This window comes from Macaca mulatta, chromosome 15 (assembly GCF_049350105.2).
Source record: "Macaca mulatta isolate MMU2019108-1 chromosome 15, T2T-MMU8v2.0, whole genome shotgun sequence".
Lineage (NCBI taxonomy): Eukaryota > Metazoa > Chordata > Mammalia > Primates > Cercopithecidae > Macaca > Macaca mulatta.
The window spans coordinates 128,438,610-128,459,163 of NC_133420.1; the positions used below are offsets into that span (position 1 = coordinate 128,438,610).

The 20,554-nt window shown below is 42.4% G+C and overlaps 1 protein-coding gene across 50 annotated transcripts in view; it reads right to left on the bottom strand.

Annotated features, from left to right (window-relative positions):
• AOPEP (aminopeptidase O (putative)) overlaps positions 1 to 20,554 on the bottom strand; it is a 384,021-nt gene that overhangs the window by 79,478 nt on the left and 283,989 nt on the right. For 16 of the 50 annotated variants that reach the window (XR_013405031.1, XR_013405038.1, XR_013405030.1 and 13 more), the window contains exon 14: positions 15,993 to 16,077. The exons of 33 other annotated variants lie outside the window; for them this stretch is intronic. Coding sequence is in view for 1 of the 17 variants with exons in the window: in XM_015118092.3 (XP_014973578.3) it covers positions 13,941 to 14,113; positions 15,993 to 16,077 (258 nt within the window). In the remaining 16 variants the exon portion in view is untranslated. Of the gene's footprint in view, positions 1 to 12,276; positions 14,114 to 15,992; positions 16,078 to 20,554 lie in introns of those variants that run through there. One more of the 50 variants, XM_015118092.3, reaches the window with a different exon arrangement.

Consider the following 20,554-nt stretch of genomic DNA (forward strand, 5'->3'; position numbering starts at 1 on the left):
AAACTGTAAATACCTTAAAACAGTTCCTAGCTTTCTTTTGTACCTAAGAATATAAAACAAGTCAGTGGTTAAGTTGATACTCCCTACAGTCCATGGCAAAGATGTGGAGAAAGTGGGACCCCTGTTCACCACTGGTGGGAAGGTAATGTGGTATGGCCACTTTGAAAACAACCTAGGTTTCTTACATCATTCCATTTACTCAGCTGCTCATACAAACTTGCTCAACTTATATGACTCCTAGGTCATCTATCAGAGAGGGCTGAAAGCACATGTTCCTTTAACAACTCATCTGTACTTACTGCAGCATTATTCATGGCAGCCCTAAACTGGAAACAACGCAAATGTGCATCAACTAGTGAGCAGAGAGAGAAAACGTGGTGTAACCGTAAGATGGAATACTGTCCGGGAATAAAGGGAACACACAGCGACAGACACTGCGACACGCGTGGACCTTGAAACATTACGCTAAGTGAAAAAACAAACACGTAAGACCATGTATTATATGATTCCACTGACATGAAATGTCCACAAAATGCAAATCTACAGAAACCAGAAGTAGATTACAGGTTGCCTAGGGATGAGGAGAGGGGAAACAGGCAGTGATTACCAACGGACGCCAGGGGTTTCTCTGGGGGTTGCCTAGGGATGAGGAGAGGGGGAAATAGGCAGTGATTACCAATGGACGCCAGGGGTTTCTCCGGGATGATAGAAATGTTTTAAAACTAGATTGTGGTGAGGGTTGCACAACTTAGCTAACTTACTTAAAATCAGTGAATTGTTTATGGCATGTGAATTATGCCTTAAAGTTGTTAAAAACATACATACACACGAAAAGAACCGGTGCTGAAGCCCTTGGTAGCTATGAAGTGTTAAATCTATGTTCCGGTTTTCTCTTACTTTCTTGACTTCGGAATGGAAAAGATGACATCAGTCCATTAGCATTATGAGAATGCAGAATTTTGCTATTCAATTTCCTCTTAAAGATAATAAAGGAACACGGGGGAGGGAGGCATGCAGGGGAGCAAATAAATCTGCTCTTTCCTCATTACGGAGTTCAAACTGGGTCACAGCCCTATTAGGCTTAACCACGCAGAGCTTACTTATTACTGCTTGCTGCCGGCGGGGGCAGTGCTGGGGCCTGGGAACCGGCAGAGTCCAGTGAGGATCATGGCCACGGCCCTAGGAACACAGGACTTTCAGAATGGGCAAACCTGAGCAAGATGCCTAGGCTAAGCATGATAATGGGCACTCTGAAAAATTAGGAAATGACTCTACAGAAATTCTTACCTTTAGCTCATGTAACCGGAAACCTTACACAAGTCACTTACCTCCCAACTTTAAAGTTAGGTTTTATTTGTTAAAGTCACTATCGACTTCACAATTATACAAAATGAAAATACCAACGTGGTAAGCAGGGAGCCCATGCCCAATAATCTAAGACGAACTTTCTTGCACCTTTTCTCCCAACTCCTGATGAATTCACTCTTGCCAAGTACCTACTAAACTCACTGCTTGACTCAGTGGGGTCAGCTCTAGCAGCTAACCTACCAGCTCCGCTCTGCAGGCTCATCAACCACCCTTGTCTGTCTGACAAGGCACTAAGCCATATCCAGCATTGTTGCTGTGGACAAGGAAGTAGCAATGGGCCATGTCTGCAGTGGCTGTGGGTTGACAGTATCTGTTAACAGAAGGCTGGAAGGAGTAGAGGACACCAGCATACGTAATGGCCTTGGCTGGGAAAACGGGTCACGGGCGAAGGAAGAGCAAGGACAAGCCAGAATTTCTGACCATCCAAAGCCCGAACCACAAGACCACGACACACACACCAGGTGCAGCAGGTGAGCACTGCAGACTATCTTTCACTCCCTGTAGAAAAGCTTTTGAGAATGGTTCTAGCTTAAAGAAAAGACAAATATTTAAGTTGACGGAGAACCCAAATATAATGATTTTTTATAAATTATATGATTGTACTAAATCACATGTACCCTAAAACTATGTATATCTATTATGCACCAACAAATAAATATGAAGCTAATAAAGTAAAACAGTTCATTGGCCTAAGGGGAAAAAAAGGTTTTGAATAGGAAAGCAAAATAGTAACAAGTACATAAATGATAAGAGGGCCAATCTGATAGAAATGGTTGGAATTATTTTTAGCTGAAGTCGATAGGATGAAAATCTAACCTTATGAAAAGTGAAACACTGTGGAAGAGCAGAGGAAGCAGGAAATCGGAAACACTATATTTATCCCCTCCCCTCCCACCATCCCCTTGGGTATTTCCTTTATTTTGAGAAGAAAGCAATAAAATTATTCTCCACACCAACATTCTCCCTCCTCTCAGAGACACTCTGGCAAACCAGCCGAAGGCCTCATGGAACGTGAGGCCACACGCTCAGGCCCAGAGCACAAAACCACTGCCATCTCTTGGGCGGCTGGTACTGTGTGGCACAGGGGTCACACAAATACCCTATCCAGAAACGGCTGTGGCCAATGACCAGGTGGCGTTTCCCTAGGCCTAGGAGATCCCTGGTCACTCTCAAGGCTGAGGGGAGGAACAGCATAGCCTGGAGAAAACAATGAGAATGTTCCGGAGGCCTCCTGGAGGCAGTGCTGCCAGTGGCTGCTCGCGAGCTTGCGGCTGAACTGCTGCTCTCTGTTGACAAAGGTAAGGATATCCCAACAAGGACATGGAATAAGAAAAACGACTGGTGGCATTTTTCTCATGATTCATTCCCATCCTACGTTCTCTCTCATTCCTGACTCTCCAATTAAAATAAACCTCGCAAGGAAAAGCAGGGATCAGGTGGGGATAAAGAGCAACCTGCCTGGATGACAGAGCCGGCTGGCTGATCTAACATTTGACACGAATATTATCCAACATAAAAACATAATGTCTTTCCCCATAAAAAATTCAAGCATGCTCATAATTTACAGGGCATGTGGAGTTTCAGCCCTTAGCAATTAGGAAGCCAGCATTGGTCCACTGGGCTTTATCCAATGACCCTTTTAACTACTTGAAAATGATGTCTGATTATCAAGTAATGTTATGGCTTACCTATAAAAACTTCTTTTCAAAAATATTGATCGCTCACTACTAAGCAAGGCCTTTCTGAGAAGCCTTTTTAAATCATGCATCACCCATTACTCATAGCTGGGACAAACACTGGACCCATTTCTTCAGTGACTAAGTGGGTTTCTGTTAGTAAGTCCGCGCTCAGGGAAACTTATTAACTATCCAGAGCCAATTCCACACAAGAATAATAGTTACTGTAAACTCGGACCTCTGGAGTTGCTGGGAGGCGGGGGTCAGGGGAGATCTCAACACTTGCTGTTGAAAGCTTTCTGGAATTCTCCAGTTGCTCAGGACATCAGCAAGCATTTTCGTGGATAACCAGACTTTTTGTAAATTGAGCTCACAAAGACGTCAACCGAAATCAATAAAACAGCTCCGGTGACTTCAACTGAAACTCCCTTCGGAGGAGCCAGCTGGAAACTTCCAACAGAACCTGAGGCAGTATTTGACTGGAGCAGAGTGGCCCCGCAGGGCAGCTTCCTGGGCTGGCCGGGGAGGCAGGTGCCCTCTGCACCTGGGGCCGGGACCCACTAGAGAAGTGACTGGGCTGCTTTCCCAGTCTTAATGCTGGGGACACTTCAGCTGGTCCATCCGCCACACTGATGTTCCAAACGTGCCCTCAGTGCCACTCTTCCTGCAGCTACACTTCCTGGTCTGTCCTGTCAGTTCTCAGGCATCTTCTGTTCCCATAACACACCACAGATGACAGATGACTTTAAGTCTGAAAACAGTACTGGAAAAGCCCATTCCCCAGTAACATTAATAACTACTGTCTGTGACCCATGATCCAAGGGCAGCTCTGGGCAAAGTGTTTTCCCACGAAGTCTGTTTTACAGATTAGGAAACTGAGACTTAGACAAGCTAGTCGATCCAGCGTGAAAAAGCCGGTAAGGGGCAAAGATGGGATTTCAATTAGTTTGATTCCAAACCCATGTCGTTCCAGACTGTAGCGGGGAGAAAGGTCCTTTAAGATCTCCATTTAGGCCGGGCGCGGTGGCTCAAGCCTGTAATCCCAGCACTTTGGGAGGCCGAGGCGGGCGGATCACGAGGTCAGGAGATCGAGACCATCCTGGCTAACACGGTGAAACCCCGTCTCTACTAAAAATACAAAAAACTAGCCGGGCGAGGTGGCGGCGCCTGTAGTCCCAGCTACTCGGGAGGCTGAGGCAGGAGAATGGCGTAAACCCGGGAGGCGGAGCTTGCAGTGAGCTGAGATCCGGCTACTGCACTCCAACCTGGGCGACAGAGCGAGACTCCGTCTCAAAAAAAAAAAAAAAAAAAAAAAAAGATCTCCATTTAACCCTAATAGCGCAGGTGACCCACAAAAGTTCTATGGAAAAATAGTTAATGGAAACCACACGTTCTGGGAAAGGGGGGAAATGTGTCCATCCACAACAGACAAACATTTTTCTTGCTAAGAAAACTAAATCAAAAAACTTATTGGGAAGTAAAACACTCTCAACAAATAAACTCTTTCCACTGAGCTATTGTTAAAACAGCTGCTTTATTGTGAGTGATTTCTAATATGATATTAAGATAGACAATAATGAACTGTCTTTAAAAAAAAAAAAATAGGCCTGGTGCGGGGGCTCACGCCTGTAATCCCAACACTTTGGGAGGCTGAGGCAGGTGGATCATGAGGTCAGGAGATCAAGGTCATCCTGGCTAACACAGTGAAACCCCATCTCTACTAAAAATACAAAAAAAAAAAATTAGCCGGGCGTGGTGGTGGGCGCCTGTAGTCTCAGCTACTCGGGAGGCTGAGGCAGGAGAATTGCTTGAACCCAGGAGGCAGAGGCTGCAGTGAGCCAAGATTGGGCCATTGCACTCCAGCCTGGGCGACAGAGACCCCATCTCAAAAAAAATAAGGATGTATTCCCAAATATGCTGCTAACAGTTTTTCAGAGGAAAAACCCCCACTAAGAATACCATAGAGGTACTTTCTTTTTTATTCTTAATCTTCATGTAAATGACATACCTCACCCTCTAGACACCTGGAAGATCATTTTGAAGAGAAGGAATAACACTGAAGTCCACACACATTTATAATACGCCTCCTCTCCTTTCTCTGTAACCGTCTATCATCTCAACACAGGTTTGACACACACAAAAAGCTGAGACAAAATCTACAACAATCACTTGTGATTACTCTCTTCTCCCCTCCCATTGAAGAATCTGAACCCAAGAGCAGGAGTCCTGTAGCAGTGTCTGATTTCTTCTCTTCTAAGACCTTGAACTCCATCAGGGGTTCCCAGGAAAGTGAATATGAGGCTAAGCAAATCTAAACAGAAACAGTCCTTCTTCACCTTCTGTTCTGGAGCTGGTGCACTTGCTCCACCTTCACACTTCCCCCTGAGCCTCCCCCTGAGATGGCTCCTGATGACAGTGACTCTTGCATGAAACAGGGCAGTTCTCCAGAAACGAAGGCGTCGGTCAGAGCGTGAGTCAAGAGTCAGATGCACACAGCAATGTAGCTTCAATACAAGATGGGAGACTGTGGTCACACAGCAGGCCCCAGTCCAAACCTGCCCCCTGCTCAGAGGCCAAAGGCCGATGAGACTGTGTGCGCGCACGTGTGATTGCTTGCATGCACACACACCCACACAAGCTACACATGCATGCTGGTACATCACTAATCGTCTGCTGGAAGATACTTCAGCATCATTTAAATTTGTCTTATGATAATCTGACGCTCTGTGATTACATAATGCTACTGTTGACCAAGTCATTAAATTAATCTTCAATAAAGACTAAACGATGCCAGGTTCCTCAAGGCAGGGAAAGGCAGGTGCCATTCCCCAGAGCCTTTCATTTTGCTGAGAAGGAGGAGAGGAAGCTTTCTGCAAGTCTGAATCAGCTCAGTACTTGCCTTTTCTTGCCACTTGCCCACCTCAGTATCTGCCAGTTGTGTTAGAGAAACACGTCTTTTTCCCTAAGCCATACTATTCCTACTCACTTTGCTCTGCCAGTAACACAGAGAGTTCTGGGGCACTCAACTCTTCACAATGCAAGTTGAGCATTAATTTTGTCAATACTCTTTTGCGGAATGAGGGGAGTCTGATCTGGTCTCTGAACAAATAGCCAAGTCAGGCAGACTGCAGAAAGAAAATCTAAAATTGTAACCTATCAAGGTATGAATATGTATAAACATGAAAATCAGCTTTGCATTTTAGAAAACAATACTAACATATGTATTTACAAATACCAGCACAGACTGGCGAAAAGGTCATTTGTGAGAGTGCCATTACTGCATTTCAAAATAAAATGTCAATTTATCCGGCCACGCTTACGTTGGATTTTTTTTTTTTTTTTTTTGACAAGGTCTCACTCTGTTGCCCAGGCTGGAGTGCAGTGGCGCAGTCTTGGCTCAACTGCAACCTCCACCTCCCAGGCTCAGGCAATCCTCCCACCTCAGCCTCCTGAGTAGCTGGGACCACAGCCATGCACCACCACACCTGGCTAATTTTTGTATTTTTAGTAGAGACAGGGTTTCACCATGTTGCCGAGGTTGGTCTTGAACTCCTGAGCTCAAGCGATCCACCTGCCTCAGCCTCCCAACGTGCTAAAACTATAGGCGTGAACCATCACGCCCGGCCCTATGTTTCATTTTTTTTTTAATAATAATATTTTCATGTCACAGTTGCTTGGTCTGTAACAAACATCACAAAAATGTCAAATAATCTATGCCTTGTAAAATTCACTAATGTAACGGGAAAAGCACAATTTCACATCAACCTTTGCAGTGAACACAGTTGTGTTACTATAGAATCCTCACCTGCTCTTTGGAATGACTGATCTCTCAAAATCTGACTCAGTTTACTCCTAGCCCAAATGGAAAGGTCCTCAATAAGCCAGGAAACGGCCCTCCCTTTGGACGCGTGTCTAGTCCACAAAGGACGGCCATCTGAGGTATCATCTTGAGTCTCCCAGACCTTTCCCTGTCTCCCTCAGTGTCTGTGCCCCACAACACAGTAAAGGCCACCTCGACACCTCTCTCCTCACCTGGAACCCAACGCAGCTTTGCCTCCATGCTTGCGCAGGCAGACAGCTGGAAAAAGCAACAGGAGACCCAGGCTCTAGTTTCAGCCAGCACGCAGGCCTGGGAATCAACACTTCTCAGGGCCTCTGCATTCTCACACGTAAAACAAGGACTTGAATTAGAGAAGCTTGTGAGGCCTTTCCCAAAAATCACAACTCCAGCCTTGGACAGCTTCCCAAACGAAGTACTCAATTGGAACTTCAGGTGTTCCTCCGGGGCAATCCTCGTCCTCTTCCTTCTCCTTAGGACCAGCACACGCATCTGTGGAGGACCCCCAGTAGCTTTCAGACGTTCTACTCACTAGCATACTCCTCCGGGTGCGGGAGTTATAATCTTCCGGTTATTTTAGACAGCTTCTTGCTGGTGGTGACTTTATTTTCTCAAGTTGCCTCAACTTTTCAGTTCTTCCTGGTGGCCTGTGCAGCACCACGGTACCAAGATGAGATCTCCACAGATCAAGAACATTATGTGCTCTTTAACATTTAGAAACTCAACATGACCAAGAATCATTTCAGAGAAAATAATCCTTTCACAGAAAACTAGAGTGCACTTTTGTCATGAAATACACTGCAACACCGCAGCCGTGTTCAGCAAAAGGGTAACAGGTAGCTGGAACCCTCCTTTAGACAGAAAACTTCAATGTGCTGATGCAGGAGATGGGCCCAATCTTAAGTGCCTTTCATGAGCTGGGTATTTGCAAAAGCTCCAACAGTCTTTAAAGGAACTTCAAATTAAAACTGAACAAAAGAAACAAAATCAGTGACTTGTTGCATATAAAAAATGATGAAAGATTATCTAAAATGGAGCTTTGCTAGAATACAAATCTCATCAACAGCCTGACCAGTACCTAGGGAGCTTCCAATGTGGAGAAGGGACAAGGACAGTTTACTATACTGTAATGGACAAAGTGAAGAGAGTGGCAACTGAAACAATACGGCTGCTCTGAGAAACACAACTGGTTTTCTTGAATAAAGCCAAAAGACAGGGAATAAACATACCAACTCATAAAAGTACTGTTGCTATACTTGCTGCTGGCTGGAGAACAGTTACCGGAAAAAAACAAGCCTAATTTTTTTTTTAACATCTATAAATAAATTTAGGAATGTTTTCCTGTTTCTCTGTCATGGAGGAGAAAAAAACAAACGGATGGCATTGCTATCTACACGCCATCACGTAGGCAGCCTTCCACCGCCTTCTGTGAAGAGGTGCCTTAAGATGCATTAAGTACTGAGTGAGTACCAGCTGCCTCAGAGAAGTCCCCTCACTAACTCCCACAAGGCTCTGACAGGCACGCGTCTGCCCTTTCACAGGATGACACGCGGTACACAGTCATGTGGAGCCAGCCTCGGAAACCAGGTCTGACGGCCCAGGCCTGTGTGCTGCAGCCCAGAGGCGGCGAGAACCTCTTCACGACACTAGCAAACTTCTGCAGAAAACAAGCTGCGTGTCATCAGACACAATTCCACAGAGGACAAGAACAGATGATTCTGAAAGGATAAAAAGAAAGGCACACCTAACAATGCTACAAGGACACAGAGGATTCCGAGTCACAAGAGTTGAGAGAACAAAAGCAGGTTGCTCCAACTCCAACTGACGCATGAAGATTCTAGGCTCAGTGACTCATTTGGGAATCTCGTGTGAGACATTCAGATTTCCCACTTACTGGGCCAACGCCTTCTGGTCTGTAAAGTGGAAGACAAGAGCAGCATTAAGGTATCTAGACACTTTCAAATCCTCTCAAGAAATAAAACGTTAAGTATAAGAAAGCGTGTTTGAACACCCACCAGAGTGGCTAAAATAAAGAAGTCTGACAATACCAGGAGCTGACAAGGAGGGAGAGAAACTGAAAACCTTAAACACTGCTGCTGGAATGTAAAACGGTACAGCTAATTTGGAAAACAGTCTAGCAACTTCTTAAAGAGTTAAACATAATACCTGCCATATAGCCAAGCCTTTCAAGGCCTAGGTATCCACCCAGGAGAAATGAAAACATATGTCTACACAAAGACAGTTACACCAGTGTCCACAGATGCATTATTCTTAATAGTCAAAAACTGCAAAAAAAATTCCAAATGTCTCATAACCAGTAAGTGGATCCACAAAATGTAGTATATATCCATACAATGCAACATGACTTTAAAATAAAAAGGAATTAGTGACACATGCAACCCCACTGGAACTCAAATTTTACAATGAAAGGAGCAGATTCAGCAGACTGAGTAGTGTATGATTCAATTATACGACAGTTCTAGAAAAGGTAAACTATAAACCAGAAAGCCGACTAGTATTTGCCTGGGGCTAGGAGGAGGAATGGGGATTGACTACAAATGGACACAAGGAACTTTCTGGGGGATGGAAATGTTCTAAAACTGGATTGTGGTATCAGGTATACAACTATAAGCATTTCTTAAAACTCAACAAACTGTGGGTCAATTTCCTGGCATGCAACATATACATGACATATAACTCAAGAAAGTCACGAAGAGCGAGCCTCCGAATCACCATCTTTGCTGTCTATGGGGGCACTCAGCAATCTTTACCTTTGTCATCAGGAGTAAATGTTGAAGGCACAGTCACACACTACATCACATTTCAGTCAACGATGGGTCACATACACAACAGTGGTCCCATAAGACTATAACACTGTATTTTTACTGTCCCTTTTCTATGTTTAGATATGTTTAGATACATAAATAATTACCAACGTGTTACAATTGCTTACAGCATTCAGCACAGTAACATGTTGTACACATCTGAAGTGCAGGAGCAACAGGCTCTACCATCTAGGTTTGTCTAAGTCCACTCTACGACGTTCTCACGACGAAGGAATCGCTGCACGAAGCACTTCCCCGTAACCAAGTGATGCCTGACTGTAGCTTCGACACGGAAAATACGTCTTACGTATGTGTGATGGTTAGGGAAACAACAGAAACCCACTTGTACACAAACAGGATCCAGAGGTACATTCTGCTTTTCTCCTGGATTCTTTCTGCCATTCCTGTTTAACGTCTCATGCCCTTCATACCTTTTTCTCTTCTCGGACACCAAATTAATGGTAGAAAATTGCCACAGAAAATTAATAGCATGAGCTTTATGACTTGTAGTTACAAGTGAGGCCACATGAAATGACTACTGCTACCTTATGTAAGAAAAAGCCAGGGTTGGGAGCGGTGGCTCAGGCCTGTAATCCCAGCACTTTGGATGGATGAAGCACAAGGATTGCTTGGGGCCAGTAGTTCAAGACCAGTAACATAGAGAGACCCTGTCTCTTTAAAAAAAAAAAAAAAAAAAAAAAGCTGACATGGTGGTTCTCCCAGCTACTCAGGAGGCTGAGGCAGGAGAATCACTTGAATACAAAAGTTTAAGCTTACAGTGAGCCATAATCATGCTACTGGACTTAAGCCTGGGTGACAGAATGAGAATATATTTCAAAAAAAAAATCACAAGAGAAGGAAACTTTGAATAACTCTAGAACTTAAAGTTACCACCCCCAATTCTGAAACATTTTATTTTGCCTTGAAACCAAAGGTTTATAGTGGGCCTTGTGGGGGGGAAGCTTAATGCAAGTAAAAGGGAAAAAGAGTGAGGGTAAAACAGACTGAACCAAGTTCAGAAGTAGCCTAAACTTGCTGTGGCATTTTGATTTCACATTTATGAGCCAAAGATAAAAGATCAATCTCCGGGGCCGGGCAAAGTGGCTCATACCTGTAATCCCAGCGCTTTGGGAGGCCAAAGCAGGCGGATCACTTGAGGTCAGGAGTTCGAGACCAGCCTGGCCAACATGGCGCAACCCTGTCTCTACTAAAAATAGAAAAAAAAAAATTCATAGTGAGTATGTGCTCACGAAGACAATCTGGATTTTGAGAATACAAATTATGGTATCCTCGATTATACAAAATAACAAGAGTTGAATGAAACTGAACAAATATTTGCATCCTGCTATCATCCTGAACAAGGGCTCATGGACAATGAAAAGAGCCCAAAGTGATGACTTCCCTCACAGAGATCCAGACTGCTCCGATACCCACTGCACTTCCCTGCACCTATACAGGCCTGATTCAGTTCTGTCTTCTACCCTGTAACAGTTTTCTACATCCAACTATAAACTCTCCCATCCTATATAGTCTTCTACATCTAACTATAAACTATTCATCTCGGTATTCTCTATTGCTGACTCAGGGTTTTGTATGTTGTGCATATCAAACAAAAACTGTAAACTGTTTGAAGAAATATAGAGTAAGAAATGTGTTATGCTCAGAATAACCAACAGTATTACATTTCTGGCCTTGGGTTTCCAAATCAATTTGATTCACAGGTGTCAGCAGGACTTCTATAATAGGTTCCAGCTTTCCCTGTGAAACATGGATGAATTTTTAAAATCATATATTCAAATAAAGACACTAACACTATTTACAAATACATCAATCAAACCCCTATCTGTGCTTACAAACCAGGTAAAAGCACTAAAATGGATTCAGTTAATTCAATTACCCAATTTCCCACCATAACTTCCAGCCTACATGTGTCCAGTGTTGCTTTATCAAAACAAAGACCAGGCATGGAAACTCTAGTCCAGGGTAGCCTCGGGTGAAAATGCATCGTATACTCATGTCTTTGGTTTGTGCTATGCTGGTGTGGCTTTATTTATCACAGGATGCTTTGTAAGTGATCTCTGAGATGCTGTGTGTTTTATCTGCACCATGGCCAGGAATGACATCTCTCTTGTCCCTGGTATTTTCCAGCAGCCTCTTATGTGGGGGCTTGTGTACAATCAAGTCAAGAGAATGTGCTGTTGTTCAGGCTGACTTAGGGTTTCGGCAATCCTCATTATCTGAAAAAGACAGTCATTTTTTCTAAGTGTTTCTCTATGCACGTATAAACTGAAATCATGTAAACCCAGAGTTCTGAGTGGGGAACTAACATGACAGGCAGGAGTGTGAGAAGATAAATGGAAATGGAGTTTTCTGCTTCAGAAAGCAGCACCTCCGTCAGTCCAGTAGCAGCCCCCCACGAGCAGACACAGAGAGCCTGCTTACCACATGGAGTCAGGAAAAGGTTCTTTACCGTCGGGACACAGAAGACTCACTGGGTAGCCACTGTCTACTTTTCACAGACAGAACATCAACTCAAGTTCATACACTCATAAAATGAAGTACTCTTAAGTTTCTTTTCTTTTTTTTTTTGAAACAAGGTCTTGCTCTGTCGCCCAGGCTGGAAGGCAGTGGAACAACCTAGGCTCACAGCAACATTTGCCTCCCAGGCTCAAGGGACCCTCCACCTCAGCCCTGGGAGAGCTGGGACCACAGACGTGTACCACCACGTCCAGCTAATGTTTGTATTTTTTTTTTCTAGAGATGGGATCTCACTATGTTGCCCAGGCTAGTCTTGAACTCCTGGACTCACGCCATCCATCCATCTTGGCCTCCCAAAGTGTTGGGATTACAGGCACGAGCCACCATGCCCAGACAGTTTTTGTGTTTGGTAGAGATAAGGTTTCACCATGTTACTCAGGCTGTCTAAATTTCAAAGTTCCTAACAACAAAAAACTTTAAAGGATAACAAGATAGTAAAATAATACATTTACATCACTTCATATACATCTTATTTCACTTCCTATCTACTGTGAGTAAGCAAAACAAAAAAAGTTATTCTCATTTTACAGACAAGGAAAATAAAGCTCAAAAGCCAAGTGACAACAGGGGAAAGTAACCCACAACGAGACATATTAAACTAAAATTATTGGAATGTATAGAAAAAATCTGGGTGTCCAGGAAAAATGACCAGGTCACTCCAAGGGAAATAAATGAGACCAGCATTCGACTTTATGCAGGATGACAATGGAGTAACAGACTTCAGATAATTAAATGTAGAAATATGAACCAAGGATTTCTTATTTAGCTGACGTCACCTTCAGGTATAAACAGCACAAACTTAACAGGGACCATAAGTGCCCTAGGCTCTTCCTGAGAAATCTACTAGAAAACGAGCTTCAGAACTGACTGAAAAGACATCAATCTAGAAGCAGATGATGAACAGAATTAAAACTAAGTGATTTTATAAAGGGTACAGCATAGTATGTAATGCCTATATGCTCTGACATCGTAGACACAGTCCAGCCATCAAGAAGGGGATAATGAGGAGATTACATGGAAAATACAATCGGCCAGCTGACTGTCTTACAGGTACTTATAGGAAGTAAAAAGAAAGGATAATATTTCAAGTCACATGATGGAAAATAAAGAGAGGAGGGGGAAGAAAAGGTAAATGACTGATTTATCTCTCACAGCAGGGAATCAATACACAAGAGCAGAAGAAAAGTACTACGTCAAAGTAACCATTAAACCAAAAATAGAAGCCTCCCTAAATATCAAAAAAGGACAACGCTTTTCAAAACATCATAAAACTGTGGGAAAAACTTGAAGTCAAACATACTGATTTTATCAATTATTATAAATGGGCCTAACTGGTCTACTGAATAAAGCGATTTTCAGAGGAAAGCAAAGGTCATGTGACAAACTCAGGGGACACGTGATTAGGTGGGACGGCTGGGACCAGTACGAGCTCTTCGGGAATCCAAGCTCTCTTTACAGAAAAGAGATCACCCCCCCCCACTGCCCCCCCCCCCCAAAAAACAGGAAAACTCTACCAAATATATTTTGATGAAAACCTCTATAGTTAAAAAACAAAATTTAAAAACACCTGAATAGTGAAAAAAAGTTTTTTAATGCAATAGCCAGGTACGCGTTTATAAAATAAACGCCATTTGTGGGATTCATTCAATTCATTCAACGAATATTTACTGAGGCTGCATGTGGCCAGGCCCTTTTCTAAGTGTTAAGAGATTGAAAGCTCGAGTATAACTCTTCTGTGGGCACAGACTCTGAAACAGAGGGAAATATATGTTGGCCAGACTTGATACACGCTGCTGTCAGCCTCCTCCAATAGAAGATGAATGGAAACAACGGCAGGCCTGAGCCCACACAGACATCAGTAGGTGCTACTAAAAAAAAAACACACCTTATTAGCGCCATATGAGACCCAGGCACAAAACAGCAGCTCCTTAAAATGTCGATGAGAATGACTGCCAAGTAAAGCATTCTGTCACAAGAATGAAACTAATACTTCCTATAAAAGCAACTAAAAAGCCACGAAATTTTTCTCTGCCTGCCTCCCTTTTCCAGCCGAACTCTAACATTTTATATAAAAATGGCTTTCATCTCTCATGGCACAGAAGAGTTGATGGCTGCTGGCATCAAACTTGCTAAAATCAATAGCAGTGTAATTATCAGCACAATTCCAAATGTTTTCAAATACATCCCGGCTGGGATTTTCCTAAATTAGATATGTGTGCTTTATGCTGGTGGTCTAAGATTGTCAATAACCTGCACTAAAGAGAATTTTCAAATGTTGCCCAAAGCATTCTTTTTTATAGCAATTGTTTGACTTCTTTACACCTCACCCCTTTCAAAAAGTGTTTGATGTACTCTACAACATCCTAATGTCATACTGCTGTTTGTGATACTACTTTATTGGTACATTTTCATGAGCTGCTACATGTAAAGGATTTAGAACAGTGCTTGACACATGGGAAATGTTAGCTATTATGATATGAATAGTTCCAAAGATTCTTTTTAAAATATGTGAATAAGTGCATGAGGGTAAGTGGATGATGATACTTTAACTTTCCCTATTATACTAGTTAAAAATGGGAAGGAATTTTAATACACAGAAATCTTGGAACATGTTTTTTAAACTACAGATTCTTTTTTTTCTTTTCTTTTTTTTTTTTTTCCAAGTTTGGGTCTTGCACTATCACCAGGCTGGTGTGCAGTGGCAGGATTACAGCTCGCTATAACCTCCAGCTCATGAACTCAAGCGATTCTACTGCCTCAACCTCCCGAGTGCCTGGGACTACAGGCATGTACCATCATACCTAATTTTTACTTCCTTTGTTTTGTAGTGATGGTGTCTCTCTATGTTGGCGAAGCTGTCTGGAAGTCCTGGTGTGAAGTGATCCTCCTGCCTCAGTCTCCCAAAGTGCTTGGATTACAGGCGTGAGTCACCATGCCCAGCAAAATGGCAGAGTCTTAAAAAAAAACATCAGCCAGGCGCGGTGGCTCACGCCTGTAATCCCAGCACTTTGGGAGGCTGAGGCGGGTGGATCACGAGGTCAGGAGATAGAGACCATCCTGGGCTAACAGGGTGAAACCCCGTCTCTACTAAAAACAGAAAAAATTAGCCAGGTGTGGGGGCATGCTCCTGTAGTCCCAGCTACTCGGGAGGCTGAGGCAGGAGAATCACTGGAACCCAGGAAGTGGAGGTTGCTGCACTCCAACCTGGAGGACAGAGTGAGACTTCGTCTCAAAAAAAATAAAATAAAATAAAATAAAATAAAATAAAAAATCAATGGCTAGGGAAATTAGGAAAAATAAATAAATCTATGCAACAGATAAAAACTTAACAGTATTAAATTATACAGATCAGATGTCCTTCCTGAGGCTACCAAAAATACCTGTTATCAGCGATTACTCCTTGGTCCAGCTTAAAAAAGAACAACAAAAAAAAAAAACAGCAAACAAAGCCAAGACTTTGTGAAACCTCATCTAAAATGAGACCTGGGTACAGAAACTTTAATACATTATTTATTAGGGATTTACAAGGGAAAATGAGAGACCCACAAATAGGACCAAGAATCTCAACTGAGTTCCAAATATTTCAGCAATAAAGTAACGAATTACGTATTAACAGCACTGTAATTACTCCTTCTGTTTGGTTTCTTTGTAATTACTTTTAATAAATTATTCTGCCTCCCCCCATCACTCAAGTAAGTTGTCATCCAAAGGCACAATCAGTACAACACAGGATACAAAGCCACTCACAGTTAGGGAGGAAGCGATGAAGGGAGGGAAAACCAGGAGGCTGGTGCTTCAAGAGCTGTGACTCACTCGAATCCATAAAGCTTTTCTATGGAAATCAAGGATCAATGAAGCTATTGTAAGAGATTACGGCTATATAAATGTAGACTAGTTATGAATTCTCACAGAGCAATGGCACTCTCAAAACAGGCAAGGGCACCAGCGCCTGGGAAAGCACTCAACTGCAGTGTTGCCTCAGTTGCATACGACGGGCTGCCTAAGCCTGCTATTTTGCTGAAAGCGGGGTAGTTCCTACAAAGTGAAGGGACCCTCGGCTCAGCACTCCGTAGGTTCACTCTGTGCCATTTTGCTAAGCTTTGTGTGCCGATGGCTCTGGAGTCAAGCCTACCGCAGTCACCATCTGCTCTTTTGTGTTCAAGAAAGAGCCGAATAATTTTTATGAGTCTTAACATTCATTTTCAGAAATCATAAACTGAACATAAAATATACCTTTGTCACAAAAGACAAACACAGCAGTACTTTATTAAATAGTTTAAAATTTGCACCTACCTTTATCATTTTGAATATCAGTACTGTAATAAAAGTATTCTCTTACAATATATAAAATTTAAAAGGAACAATAAATGCTAAAAAATGCATAAACCAAATTGGATTTTACATACAATTTTTTAAATCTGTGAATAATCATTCAAACTAAGATTATCATTGATTCTGGTTCAGAGTCAAGTATGTATAAGGAACACATGAACTAAAAGTAGAGTGAAAATACTCTAGAATTTAGGAATATATTATAACAAGGAAAATAGTTGTTTTTTTTTTTCCCCCTTACAGATTTGGAAAACAGAATTTATCATTTGGCCTCAATGACAATGCCCACTACATACTATAAGGTCCACACTTTTCACAACCATCCTTCTAGATCTTTATGTTTCACTCTGAGTATGTGAAAGAAAATTTCAGGAAATTTTTAACAATTTGAACAGTGAGAACTCAAGAGTATTGTTTCTTGGGTTCCAGCAGAAAAGAATTATGAAGGTAACCTTGAAGTGCACTGTTGTTGGAAACCATTTGCACTGTGTTCGTTGTGACTAATCCTAACAGAGAGCTGACAATCTCACCCCAGCCGAGACCACTCGCTTGGAAACGCTAATACACATAATAGCCAACCTTACCACGGCTGAATTTTCAGTGATTTGAAACTGAGCCAATGAATACTCCTGATATCATCATACACGCTTACTGAAGACCTGAAATGAGGACCGTAAAACTCGCTCTCCGCTTGTGATATGTATAGACTAGGAAGAGTGCTTCCTCTGAATCTGAAAATTGAAATTTTCTTCCTCTAAAGGAATCATATCCCAGTCATGTATTTTCCATAAGTATATTATTTCATAAAAGACTATTCTACTATAGATTCTAATCTTTAGAATATTGATTAAAGGATTACTAAATCTTTATATTATATGTATATATTTGTAAAAACATTCCTTAATCTGTGATGGCACATGATTTTATCTTTGAATCAGCTAAAAAAAGGTAAAAAAAGAAAAAAATGCACGTTTCTCTTCCAAAACCAACAGCCATTTAGTGAAATTTATTAGTTTAAAAACACACATAAAATTCACTGTTGCAATCACAGCTGTTCATGTCCTCTGCACAGCTGGCTGATCCAATCACCCTAATTGTTTTTCGTGAGTTATTCAGACTTTCCTTGTTTTTCTGTTGCAAAAATTATTCAAACTAAATGAAAGGAACTTGAAATAATTTAAAAAATGAAGAGTATCAGAATAGAAGAAAAAAATACCTGAGGACCAGAAGTAAAAGAGGTGAGTTTTGTCACTTTAAATGAAAAACAAAACAATATAAAAGAATTCACTCATACCAGGAGAACAAGGGCAAAATATGAAACTAAAATAAAATGGAAATAAATGTCAGAGAAAATATGAAAAGATGTGTGAGAGAGATAAGAAATGTAGTCTGTTAGGATAACACAGAAAGATGGCACAAGTCTCTGGTGGGTGGGATGACTGGAAGCAGAAGGCAGGGAAAGCCCAGGGGAGCACTTTAAATCCCTTTATCTGTGCGGCACATCTCAGTCCCCAATTTACGTTATTTCACTATTCGTTATTTTAACCCACAGCCGAGCACAGGGTGAGTTTGTTTTGCTTCCCCTCGCGAGTTCACTGAAACACTCAACTAGTATTCAAGTGGCCTCAGACTATGCCTACTACTCAGCACCTTCCAGATTCTCTTTAAGGGGAAAACAAACATCCCTGGAAGATGCCGTTCTACGGCCCGGCTCCTTTGCCCAGCGCCTGTGGTCAGGGTCCGTCCTCTCCCCAGAGCACTGTTTTCCTTTCCTGGGCAGGTCAGAAGGTTCTGCTTTCCACACGGCAGGAAAAAAGCTGACCCCTCCTATCGCAGGAAAAAGGTTATGACCCCCAGCAGAGTTAGTACAAACGACTTCATCAAATTTACTCATCTAGGCTGAATCCTGAGAGGCCTGCAGGTGTAGACAGACCCTCGGGGGCTGGAGGCAAGGGCAGTGTGGAGGGGAGGAACGGAGGCAAGGAAAACAAAGTAGACAAATAAAAGCAACGGCTACATTTCAAACGGGCACCTACCAGAAATGACTGAGATTCACTTTATTTTACACTAATACAAACTGAATAAAATCAGAAAATACCATAGTTTTATTTTAACATAGAAGAAAGATATAGTGAATGCAGGAAAAAACAGAAACTGAATAATTTGCTTCTATTTGTGACATGGCAGACATTTTTAAAAATAACTTACTAGACTCAACAGCAAGTGAACTACATAGGCTCCTACTAATAACAGGTTCAAACCCTAGCAAAAGGTTAACACGTGGGCCTTGGAATGAATCTTCATGGTCACAAAGTTCAATTTCTGTGTCAGAACAGGGGAAGGCCTTGGAAATATCGCATGCTTTATCTCTACGAGCTCTGAATCTTCTAGGTGTGGCAGAAGCAAAACAGTGGGCAAAGGGGCTTGGAAGTGCTGTGCAGAGCCAAAAGAAACACTGGAAACTGACAGTTCATATTCTCTGATACGACTCTGAAATTTGCTATCTTCTAGCCCTTCCTCACCTCCACCCTCAAACCTCCTCAGCTTTAAGTTTCAATCCATGAAAGGAAGTTCTGAATGTTGGCTTCAACCTACTCCATTTTCACGTTCTCTTTAAAATTGCTGCCCACATTTTCCAAGAAAAAAAGACAGAGGCAAATCTTCCCCCTAAGTTTTAACACAAGAGCTTGTATCAAGGGGAAATGGTTGGGCAAAGAACTTCATTCTCCTGCAAGGCGAAGCAATCAATCAGTCCCCCCCTTCACCCCACCCCCATTCTCAGGAGACCCAGTCATGGGTGTCACGGGTGTCACAGATACGGTTACTTCTAGGTTAGATCTTGGTAGTCACAACATCTACAATCCACAAAGATAATGGCTTCCCCCTCCTTTCTAAAGGACGTTGTGCATTTTGGTACTCTTATTTTTGGCTTAAAAACTAACAGCTGGGAGGGCGCAGTGGCTCATGCCTGTAATCCCAGCACTTTGGGACACCGAGGTGGGCAGATCACGAGGTGAGGAGATGGAGACCATTCTGGCTAACATGGTGAAACCCCGTCTCTACTAAAAATACAAAAATTAGCCAAGCGTGGTGCCACGTGCCTGTAGTCCCAGCTACTCGGGAGGCTGAGGCAGGAGAATAGCTTGAACCTGGGTGGCTGAGGCTGCAATGAGCCGAGATCGCACCACTGCACTCCAGCCTGGATGACAGAGCAAGACTTCATCTCCAAAAAAAAAAAATAAATAAATAACAGCTACGACACATTTTTTAAAAAAATACCAAGCAAGCCGTAATTCTTTTCCTTCTTTGGGTATTTTATGATCTCATTCATCACCTCACAAACATTTAAAACACACCTAAACCATTAAACACGACTTACCATACCATGTGCTGAGGTATGGCCAGAAAACTCAAGTCTGTTCCAAATGACAACTTTTTCTATTACCCTTCAACTGAAGTGACATATATGACCCTCTGTGGGGTGGGGGGGAAGGGCTGGGATCCCCCTTTTCACGCACACTGAAAAGTCTAGCTACAAACAACTATATTCGCAGGCTGGTTCCTTTTCCAGCTCTCTCAGAAGCTGCCCTCTGGTATCCTGAAGTGCACTCTGCAGCTCTGGGATCACCTTTATTCTGATGTGCTTTGTGCACATTCTCGGACGCGGTAATGCCCATACTAAGGCAACACAGCACAGAAATTGGCAGCAATGCTATCAGCAAGAATTTGGCTTCAGAATCAAGAATGATTCATCATACATTCTAGCAGCCGAAAAACAACACACCGCTATTTTAATCCCTTGGTGGTATCAAGAATCAAAAAACAGTGATATGTAATTAAGCAAAAGCAACAAAAATCCTATCTGCTGTAACATTTGTCAAAAAACTATTCACTTTTACGAGTTTTGGGCAAGTCACTTGGAAAACAACGGGCTACTTACCTTATTTCATGATATTTATTACAATGACAAATCAAGT